This window comes from Pieris rapae, chromosome 5 (assembly GCF_905147795.1).
Source record: "Pieris rapae chromosome 5, ilPieRapa1.1, whole genome shotgun sequence".
Lineage (NCBI taxonomy): Eukaryota > Metazoa > Arthropoda > Insecta > Lepidoptera > Pieridae > Pieris > Pieris rapae.
The window spans coordinates 6,027,276-6,039,144 of record NC_059513.1 but is presented as its reverse complement, the minus strand read 5'-3'; the positions used below and the strand labels follow the sequence as shown (position 1 = coordinate 6,039,144).

Here is an 11,869-nt window from a genome sequence, read left to right as displayed (position 1 = left end):
TAAAGTGCAACTAAAAATTTTAAGGTTTCAGACTTGCTGTAATACAGTCCTACTCCAATTTTAATGGAATAGATATGGCGTGCCCAGTAAAATACGGCGACTTATGTTCAAAGTTAAAACCAAAAATCATTTCTCTAATTTTAAGGCCTATCTCAATAGATAGAATTATTATTTGGATAAAAAAGTGAGGAGAATGCCACGTTCTACCAAACAAACAAACTCCTTATAATTATATTTTATTTTCTCTAGATTAACTTCTGGGTATGCACTTCTTGCACTCATCATTTTTATTTATTTTTTTCTTTTCTTACTAGGGTTGCCTGGAAGAGATCGCTTGTTAGCGATAAGGCCGCCCATTGCATCCCTTGTAATTTGTTGTATTGTGTTATTTGTGTTTCTTTGTAACGAAGTGTAAATAAATTAAATAAATATACTATAAAAAAATTCTACTATAATACTATAAAAATACTCGCCTAAATACTATGAATATTTTATTTTCATAGCCTTCATAAAAACCTTAAAGCCCATATGGACAATTCGGTAGGCACAATAAGACAATTAGGGTCAGTAAGTAATGTAACCACGTAGGGACCCTTCGTTTACATCGGGCAAAAGGTCAGACTAATAAGATTGTATACTTTGATCTAGGTGGACAATTGAATTCACGAAAATCTTAATGAGATTTTTTATGTTATAAAGGGTAACATTTTTTTAAATTAATGAGGCATACACATTTGGACATCGTTTCTGTACATTTAATTCCTAACCTAGCCTTATGTTTTTATGAAAATAGCTTCGTAACCATAAGTATCTTTAATACATACTCTTTAGACGCTTGTCTATTAATAATAATTTATTCACTAAAGCAGAGATAAGGACATATATAGCTATTATTGTGTTAGTTACAGTATTGACCTAAATATAATATTAGTAAGTTAGCTTTAACGCATAATATACAGTAATAAAATTATCTCCACTTACGTCACTGCAATAAAACCATACACATAATTACCATGTGTATGGTTTTATTGCAGAAATATAGAAACTGCATATGACACGTGCAGTTTCTATATTATTATATTCCAATGTCCTATGTAATCTAGCCTTCCCGTTATTACGGCCAGCTCTAAGGGCTCCCCCGCACACAGATACAACTCGCATGGTGACAAATCCAGTTCACACCAGCACAAACAAACAGACGCATATGAACTCGTTAAGGAATACTGTTGTCTAAAGTAAACGTTTTTTTAATACAATTTATTAGTACAATTATAAACGATAAGAACTGGCAATAAACTCATCGACTTATATAAATAACAGACTTAAAGTAAGGGAAACGTCGAAAACGAATGATTACATAACCGTTTTGAATAATTTATTGATAATTGTTTGCTTCATATTTCAAATTGTTTAATTAAGCGCGCTGACTAATGAACTAGCTTGATACTTTCGTTAACAGTTAATAGGACTTTATGTAATAATTAATCACCTTTATCTCATTTAATATTCTATAATTTATAACAACCAGGTATCAAATTGCGAAATATTTATTTATTTATTTTCACTTCGTTGCTAAAGAAATACAAATAACTCAATATATATAAATTACAAGGGATGCAACGGGCGGTCTATATCGAAATAGTCTTTCCTCGCAATATTATTCTGATCCGACCTGTCATCGTACCTACAGTAACATTAGGAAAATACTGGTACGAGGTACATGAATGCATGACCATGACTACGGAGCTTATCGATATTTTTAATTAGGTTAAATTAAATAAAAGTACCCGCTAATGTCATAAACGAACTTTATTTCAAACACAACATAACTAATGTTAAAATCAATGTCTTAAACATATCTAAACAGAAGTCAAATAATATCAATTTTAAATTTAACACAATCTTAGGTGCGAGAATTCAATTCGAAAATCATTCATTGATTTCTATGTCTAGGCATTAAGTTTACAATTTGCATAAAGTGCATTAAGAAAACAAACAATTAATGAATGAAAAAAATCACGATTAAAATATATGTAAAACACTATAATTGGAATGTAAGATGTCTTTTGCATATGATAGACAAAACAAAGATATTCCATATTAATTTCTTAATTAATACTTATTCTACATGTGATGTAAAAGAGAATTCATCTGAGGATCACACAGTTATAACGAACCTACACCATAAATATAATACTTTCAAACCTTAAAACTAATAAGGCACTGCTGGTTATAATCTTACAATCGTCGCATTTTCGACTTTAAAACCATGATAACAAGGATTTGTAGCTAACACTTTTTGTGAATAAAATAGTTATATTTGAAGTCAAATTTACAGATATTGGAAAGATACACGTTTCAATTGTTTTTGATTATTGTAAGATTAATAATCGGAAGACGATTAACAATGATTCTGTAAGTACATTGGGTAGCAATAAATAAACTCGGTTAACTATCTATTTGAGGGCAGTGGGACATTTTTCAGTTCAATGTCTTAGCATCTTGAATCCTCTGTGCAGCTTGGAATGTGTTATGCATCAACATTGCAACTGTCATAGGACCCACTCCTCCAGGCACTGGTGTTATTGCACCGGCTATTTTGACAACCTCTGCGAGAAAAGCAAGGTGGTATTTTTACACGGATTTTTTTTATCGGTAAAATACTAAGTTTTATACGTTGTCCATAATTGTTACAAGAAAATGTTCAAATATACGTATGTATGTTAAAATGTGTTATCGAAAATAAGAGATCAAAATATCGTATTTGTAAAAGTAGAATTATGAAATAATTTACTGATTCGTAAAGTGACTTACCGTCATAGTCGACATCGCCGACTAGTTTTGTCTTTCCCTGTTCATCAGTAATTCTTGAAATCCCTACATCTATGACCGTAGCACCAGGCTTTATCATTTCAGCTTTAATAAGTTTTGGTACACCTATTGTACAAACATTTTTATGTTTTTAATTTATGGTCAATTCTTGATAAATGTATCAAGTAAAGTCAAGCAAACTCTGTACAGTTTTAAATTTAATAATAATTCTAGAATAACAATAGATTTCAAATTGTTCTAGAACTATCTATAGATCGGATTACAAAGAATACGTTAAAAATCTTACCGGTCGCAGTTATCACAATGTCAGCGTTCCTACAAAACGTAACTAATTGTTCACGTGGTGTGTATCGGTGGCAAATAGTCACTGTGGCATCCATACCTAGACCACTGTCATGATTTCTGTCACTATGCAACATCATAGCTATTGGCATTCCTACATTCTTTGAGCGCCCTACAACGACAGCGTTACGCCCGAATGTATCGATTTTAAACCTAAAATAATTTCAAGCATGTAAACATTTTGTTATTACAGTCAAAATCTGTTATAACGACATTGAAGGGACTACTCATATTTAGTCGTTATAACCGATAGTCGTAATAGCCGATAACATATTTATTAAGAACCTAATACAGAAGAATTCAGCCGTAACCATTGATGTTGGTCAATATAACCGGTATGTTGTTCTAAACGATGTCGTCGAAAACGGTTTTGACTGTACTTACTTTTTGTATGTAACTGTTTGAGATGCCTTTAAGATTATGAGGTTGTATTATATCATATATCACTTTGGTCATTATATCACTATTACATATTACTATACATTACATCACTATGGTCTTTATATAGTGTGGATATATTGTTGTTATAATAATGTTACAATATGTGTGAAAAATTATATAGCAGTTTAATTAAATATCTTATCTAATCTCTAAATGTCCTTTGAAATTCTATATGTAAAAAAATATAGTATTATGTTAAATGGAAAAAAAACTTACCGTTTTAACATCTCAATTACAGCCAAGGCAGTAGCAGGGACCATGGTGGGCATATCTAAACAGAGCTGTCCAACATTTATTATATGAAATCCATCAACATCCTTTTCAGGAGCCACAGCGTTGCAAATTTTCCTTTCGTCCATTGCACCAGGCAAAGGTAATTGCACCAGAATACCATCCACAGCTTCATCCTTATTCAGTTTATCAATTTTTGCAAGTAGTTCTTCCTGACTTAATGTCTCATCATACTTGATTGTTTCTGCAGCAATGCCCACAGCTAAGGCCGCTTGAATTTTGTTTCTCACATATGTCTGGCTAGCTGGATCATCACCAACAATAATGCAGCGTAAAGAGGGAGCTCTGTTTCCTAGGCTTACCCAATTCTCTATTTTACCTTTTAATTCTTCTTTTATATCACTGGCAAGGCCTTTACCATCAAGGATGCGGGCCATAATGCTGTAACAATACCAAAAAATAAATCTCTCCTGCTAGATATAATAAGTGAGTCTTGATATTATATAGATATTTATGGTTGCCCACAAAATCTTTTAGATTTAACACCTTAATTCACTACTCATAACTAAAAAAGTATTATGTGATTCACCACTACCTACATAGCACATAAATGTATGTATAGTTAGTACAATAAAAAACCATTGTAAGTGTCGTAATGAGATAAGCATTTTTACTTTTTACTTATAACTACTTAAGCTCGCAATGAATTTAAAGAAAAAAAAGAAGCACACAACAGGTTAAATATATTACATAGATTTACCTGGGAAAACCCATTGAATCAATATATGTGTGACTTCTCATTGTGGCTTTCAAAGTTGTACTGATTATGCGTAAACATAATGTTAGCCTCATCACTTACTGTTGACGTACATAGTTCATTAGGTCAATCACTTGATAAAAATTATTATGATGAAAAAAGAACAGAAACAGAACCAATATTTGCAGATTTAAGCAGTTTCAGCTTGCTTATAAAGTATTAACAGCAAAGGTTAATAGTTTAGCATATCAGTATGGTACACCACAAAATATAAACTCTGACAGTAAAATCTACAAAATACTGGTCTCAACCATGTCAAAAGATCATAAGAACAATTATTTAGCTCAATAAAAACTGTCTATTCATTTATCAAGATAAATATAAAAAACAATATTCTGTGTACTATTTGTATATAACATAAAGTAATTATTATTTTATCTCATATTGATTACAATACAATATGTCTGTAGATATATAACATTGAATTTATGGAATTAAACATCGTTAATGTTTTCAAAACTTCTCAATGACAAAGGTATAGATATAGGTAAAATTATATACATATACTGCTCGAATTCACTATAAATTTCAACATACAGTAAACATTTAATTCTTAGTATAATATCATGATAATCTGGCATAGCCCATTCCATAGAATATTGCTTGTTTAGACCAACAAGATGGTCTAATGATAACCTATAAAATATATTTTTAAATTTCAAAACTACTTACATGTGCTTCTTTAGGTAACGACGAAACAAAATTAAGTAACACGCTAGCTATGGACGTTTATGGAAATGAAATCGCTACTATGATTACTTGCGAACTTTCATTTAATTTTCAAGTTTTCCAACTTTTCACCCGACAATTGAAGAGTGACATTTGAAAATTGACATTTGTGATGCGATATTTTACGTTCCGTTCTATGAAAGCAGGTAGAAGTAATTACAGGATGGCATGTTTTACAATTATTATTCAGATCTTGATAAAAGTAGAGACCTATTATGTAATATTTTAAATTATTTAAGTTCGTAAAAAATATACATTAGTTGTACAATACCCGATTATATTGTAAATCCACGTAAAAATCATATAAACATTTAGTAAATAACTAGTACTACACTAGTACTTAGTGTAAAAATAAATGTTGTTGATACAAATTAAGACAAAAAGTATTGGAAATATCAAAAAGGTTAGTCGACATCACAGGTGAACGAAGAGCTGCTGCTACCTCGCGCAAAGAATTAGTCTAGCTATTCAAAGGGGGAACACTGCCAGTATCTTCGGAAGTTCGGAACCTTGTATAAAAGGACTCCTTTTAATAATATATTTAAATTATATATTATAGAAATAGAATAAATATTTAATTATATATATTAGTATATTAGAATTACTATATGTAAAATTTGTTTAAATTAATAAAATAAAATATAATTATATTCGACCCAAATAGTGTCTTTATATCTGAGAAACAACGATTAATATAATGGGTAGCTTTTACCAAGTCATCGAAATATTATTATTAAGATAAAGCCGTAAGATAAAAAAAACTATAATAATTCAGTATCAAATAGATTTATTAATTTATTGAATTAGTTGTTAAAATTGACAAATGGAAAAGATAAGACAGTATAAACGTTGCTTTATGACTTATACGAGAGTTACAACTAATATCACTAAGTAAGAATATGTTTTTATTGCATTCACTTGTGGATAGTATCATGAGAGACATTGAACTACCGCTATCAGACTTGCGTCATAGCCGCGCCCTATGACGTTTTATAGATAATATTGTTTTCCGACATCGCAGGGGGTTTGATAAACGTGAATAACATATTTATAACCTTTACACTGCATGATAGTACAATTATTTGAGATTTAAATTTTATTATTTGTGTTTAAAGTATTTCCTGCAATTATTGGAAAGTACTTTTATTTTGTTACAACTATAACATTATTTATTCCTGCTTTACGAATTATTGTTATGTTTTATCATAAATTTATAGTTAACATTATGATATAATATTGTTCTAATAATCCTTCCTAGTTTGTTAAACTTTGAACTCTCAGATAAACTTTATGGCTTTAACTGTTTAGATTATTATTGATAAGTATATATATACTTACCAAGCTAAGACGTAGCTAAATTCTGTTAATGAATAACGAACCCCTTAATTAAAACCAAGATTGTGAGTATTGTAGGCCAGTTGGTTAAGCATTTGATCTTGCATTAATTATAGGTAAACATTTAATTACAACGCGATTCGCGATCAGCGGGGGCTAAATTCAGAATAGCTTGTTTCTCTCTTTGAATAAAAATTTAATGGATTATATCTTATTGTGAGAACCATAAGACGACTGAATGTTAGACTTAGAACACACTTTACCTCGTCTCGCGCGAAGTCGCTCGCTACCTACCTAGATGTTTGTTTATACAGTTAAATACTAACTACTTATTTGAATCTATCTATCCTGATCTACTACACTGAGAAGCAAAAACATCTTGATTCTAATGCTAATCATAGACTACTACAAATAATACAATATACAGTATATAGTACTATATACTGTATTTTGATGTTCTAAAATTTAAACATAAACCACCACTGGAGCTGCGTTTACTTGTGCGAAATTTGTTTTTCTCATATTTTATCCTTACATTCAGTGAAATTAATTAGATTTGCGACGGCAAAGCACGTTGAAGCCGCCAGCACAGACTTTGATCCTTCAAATTTAATTACATTTTTTATACTTTTCTGAGTGAGTCTGGTTAAAGGTTGCGAAAACACAGCTAAAAGCTCTGACAATCATTTATTATTTATTTATATTGCAATCACTTAGAACATTCGTAATTTATAATAATAACAAGTTTTTTTTTTTTTAAACTTTAACAAAATTTTGTTAAAAGTTACGTTATTAGAATTATGTTTTTCTCGTGTGGGAACATAAATCATCAGTGTCTTTCTTATATTAAATATGATGAAAGATGACACAAATATACTTTTTCCAAACAGCTTACCAATGTATTTAAAAATCTGTTCCATTTTTAGAGGAATATAAAAAACCCAATTTTGCATTATAATAAATTTTAATCAAGGGTAAGAATTTTTCTATATGTAAATCTGTAACACACTGAAAGACTTCAACAAAACGACTGAGAGCCGTCTATTGAATTTTAACTCAATACTTCTCAACCCAATAACTTAACACACAAACTGATGATGCAAATTCACTGGTCTAATTGATATTAGGCAAATCGTCTAGAAATAGTAACATCTATAACAGTAAATTAAATAAGGCCGTATATGTTATATTCATTACTAACATAAAACTCTTGGTCACTAGCTTTGTTGGCGATATTTCGTGGCGCACAACTAAGCGGTTTTTAATGTCATCCGCCCATGAAGTAATAAATGCTCTATTTTGCAGTGTGGAATCTTTTGGGAACTGAACGCTTACTCAGCGGTACTCAGACCGTAGACGTTTATGCTTTTAAATTTTCTCTATTGAACTCAAAATTGGTGTAGCACAACGCTAAGACTTTACGTGTGTGTTTATTTGTGTGTGCTTGCCTACGTTCTGGATATTTTGATCATTCACGAAAATAGTACTAAATAATGTTCCTAAGTAAGTCTTCCTAATAAAGATTTATGCACACCATATAAACCTGTAATAAGAATAATGTATACATTCATATTATAAAAAAAGTTATATTATATTTTGCTATGTTACGCTATTATTGATTTCGTAATAAGATTCTGAAGTCCTAACGGAAGACGTATTTTTTACTATATTTCTTTCTATGAAAGAAATATTTAAAACGACCGAAAACTATACGTAACAGCCTAAACTTTTCGAGAATTACATTTATTCGCAGTGACACATTAGTGATAATGGCATTATGTAATAGTTATTTTTTCACATAAATATATCTGTTTAAATAAGATTGATATGAATTATATAACATACATATTTAGAGGTCATCGGATAGAAAAATAAATATACGCGATAATGGCCAAAAAGCACAGCTGGAGACTATATATATATTCTACCTAAATTCTATATTTTTGTAGTTTTGTTAAAATATGCTTTTTGTAGAGCACTAAAATTCCTTCTCAAATTACAACAGAAATATTGTTTCTTAGTTAAAAATTCTTCTGATCACAAATTTTTAAGATCCAATTAATATGATCCAACGATCAAAAACGTTAATTAGTTCAGAGTTGAAGTCAATTGTAACTTTATAAAGCAATGATAAACGGAAATTCTATTAATTGAACCATCAACTTCGACAGTTTTTTGTCTCTTCCAAGTTTTCTTAATTAGTCCGTCCTGAAGTTTTTTATCAAGTGCTTGTTAAGCTGTTACTATATTCAGATCAAAGAATATTTATTTTTAATTCATCTTGCATAATTACTTGCTCTACAATAATACTGCGTCATCTGATTGTATAAATGATTTATGTGTATTAACAGCTTTAGTATTATTATCTGTGACTACATTATATACGATAACTTTTACTCGGTTGAAATTTAATTGCTTAACCATATGTTATCAAGAACAACCATTCGCCATACTTTGGATCACAGATAACCGTGTCGTCATCGTCATTATGTAATGTCGAGTACAATGAATAGGCCTACTTAAATTTCGATAAATATTTTCTAAAAGAATCTCCGGGTATAGATTTGTTAAAATTTGATATTTTACAGTAAACTCGTGTGACCAAATTCCAGTTTCGCCGTAATTTCTGGGAATTTAACTTTTGGAAAACCACATTGTACCTGACACTTTATGGATAAAACCGCACGTCAAAACGCTAGGCTACGTATTTCGTAATACTTTTGAGATAATTGCGTTGGAATTAGCTTGTAAATTTTTACTTCCATTTCGAAAAAAAATTGATGCAACTTTCACGTGATAGGTTCTTTGATATTAAGAATTCAGGTTCAGCTTATCTTAATATATATATTTCTTGTGTGCGTGTGTATGTGACTGAACTCCTCCTAAACGACTGAACCGATTAAGACGAAATTTTTTGTGTGTGTTCAAGGGGATCTGGGAATGGTTTAGATTCACAATTTTGTCCGCTGGACAATGTTTTTTTAATTAATTTTCAATTTATTAGTTGTTGTTGATTTTGGAATGTTTTACATTGACGATTGACATACAGACGGCGCTACCATCGCAGTGTCAAATTTTAAATAATATTGGAATTTTAATTTTAGTCTGTCCCGAAATTAAAAAAAAAGTTTTGTTATCATTGTGTTATATCGTGTGTGACCATGTGCTGGATCGTTAGATATTGTCATAACATTTGAATAATAATTTTCATCAAAATGGCTTATTAAAAATTGAAATTTTAAAATTAAAGACGTGTAGACAGGACAACGTCTGTCGGATCCGCTAGTATATACATATATACGTGACTTCTTAAGTAAAAAGGAAATAAATAATGACCCTAGCTAATAGGTGTATAAGGTTTGTTTTCTTTACTAGATAGAATTTGAGTATATTTTAGAGCTTTGGCTAAGATTGAAATAAATCTCAAAGTGATCGGGTATAGGTAATTAAGTTTCTATTACTGATCATATTTTTGCATTCAGTTTGTCATATCACACAGTAGGTTTAAGTAAATATACTTCAAGATAAACGTATTTGCCTTCAAGCTGCTGCTTCAAGATAAACATTCGAATCTTTAGAAGGAATATCGCTATGGCATTCTGGATTTGTTAAAAATAAGTACTGTGATACAGTGTAATTAATATATAGTATATTAATATGTAAGTAATAGGAATTAGTTTCCTTTCAGATTAATTTTGCTTTTTGTGCAAACTAAGCCTTTTCTTTTAATAGTGTTATAAAGATAAAGTGGCCTATTATTACATGAAATGTGAAGGTAACATTATATTTTATTGATAGTCAAAAGCAATTTCGTGTACTACAATATTCCGAGTTCAGACACGCAAAGGTTATTTCTCTAAGCCCCTTACAATTGTTCGGTAGTTCATGGACTGTTGTTGGGTATATTTATATGTATTGTAGTTGTATGCTGAACGATGTGTTATCTATACCTATATTATGACTTCTAGTTTTTGAAGTGAAACTGCTTTAGGCACTAGAGGGTAATTTTTTACGGAACGTCACGAAGATGTGCAGCGTTTTCGAAGAAAAGGGAGAGAGCGATTGAGACCGATTAAGAGAGAGTGAGAAAGGGTGATCAAGAAAACATTCACGGTATTGGTTGATGTAGGTACTTGTTTAGTAGTTAAATATTACAACATTAGATGGGAATTCTTTCACATAACATCTTGTGCAGTAAACGCAGATTTTGAATTTATTTATATTACACTGTTTACACACTGTATAAGTGCTAATCACTTATACAGTGTGTAAACAGTGTAAATATAGATATACAAATATGTAAAGTGATCATATACTGGTCATCTATTGGGGCTTTACCTTAGCTATAATTAATTTACAAAGAAGTTTCACTTCTCACATGAGTACTTTGTACGCACGTACTTTTTTTTGGGTTGTTATTTGGGCTGAAAAGTAATGTGAAGACGTAATTAAAGACGATACAAGGAAAATCCATTTTATATTTATAACTTTGTACAACTGCTACTAGTAATTAAAAATAAATAACTAAGCATTACCCGTTCAAAGCGCCTAGTACAAAATTCATACGAAATATTCGTCAATATTGTTAAACAAGAATACTATCCAATTTCAATGGAATCAATAAGGATTTCAGGTAAACTGGATGGTATCGTAGTGAGCCTACACACCGTCCATTCAATCTTGGCTAACCAATAGACCACTGCCCTAACCAGATTTAGAATACCGAAATCGACATACCTATTTCGTCTTCGTCTATAGGACTGTACAATAAATATAGAATTTAGCTTCTAATAATAACTATAGTACTCGTTTTGTGATTATACTGCAAATAATTGCAGTATGTTTTATTTGATATATTCTATTTAATTAAGCTAAATATAGTCTTAAATGAGTACGTGGTACGAGAGTTTTGATTATATAAAAAGTTAATAAGAGATGAACACAGTAAAAGGTACAATATATCGAATTCAAATAGGTTTAATTATAAGCATTTTTCACTAATTGAAATCGATTGCCTGATCGAATTAATTAATAATACAATTTTAAACTATTATTCTTCTCAGTGTATTACACTCCATGAATTACGCTCGCTAAATGGTGTGTAAAAGTTCATTCTGTGATTATAATACAAAAGACGAAACG

General features: G+C 30.4%; 1 protein-coding gene across 2 annotated transcripts; it reads right to left on the bottom strand.

Moving 5' to 3' along the window:
* Window positions 1-1,791: 1,791 nt before the first annotated feature.
* On the bottom strand, window positions 1,792-5,488 carry LOC111003982 (probable bifunctional methylenetetrahydrofolate dehydrogenase/cyclohydrolase 2). 2 transcript variants are annotated; one of them, XM_022274775.2, is made up of 6 exons: window positions 5,336-5,486; window positions 4,607-4,704; window positions 3,832-4,287; window positions 3,119-3,327; window positions 2,815-2,937; window positions 1,792-2,609 (listed from the first exon to the last, which is right to left on the bottom strand). In XM_022274775.2, exons 2-6 carry the CDS (start codon window positions 4,696-4,698, stop codon window positions 2,482-2,484), a joined length of 1,008 nt encoding a protein of 335 aa, XP_022130467.1. In that variant the 5' UTR covers window positions 4,699-4,704; window positions 5,336-5,486; the 3' UTR covers window positions 1,792-2,481. The 2 variants fall into 2 exon arrangements, with proteins under 2 accessions (XP_022130467.1, XP_022130468.1); XM_022274776.2 differs by lacking the exon at window positions 4,607-4,704 and having other exon boundaries at window positions 5,336-5,488.
* Window positions 5,489-11,869: the final 6,381 nt, after the last annotated feature.

Coding starts and splice junctions, on each gene's coding strand:
- LOC111003982 (XM_022274775.2), bottom strand. CDS start 4,698: ATGAGGCTAACATTATGTTTACGCATAATCAGTACAACTTTGAAAGCC. Junction 4,288..4,606: donor GATTCAATGGGTTTTCCCAG/GTAAATCTATGT, acceptor GTATTGTTACAG/CATTATGGCCCGCATCCTTG. Junction 2,938..3,118: donor CATTGTGATAACTGCGACCG/GTAAGATTTTTA, acceptor TTTGTACAATAG/GTGTACCAAAACTTATTAAA.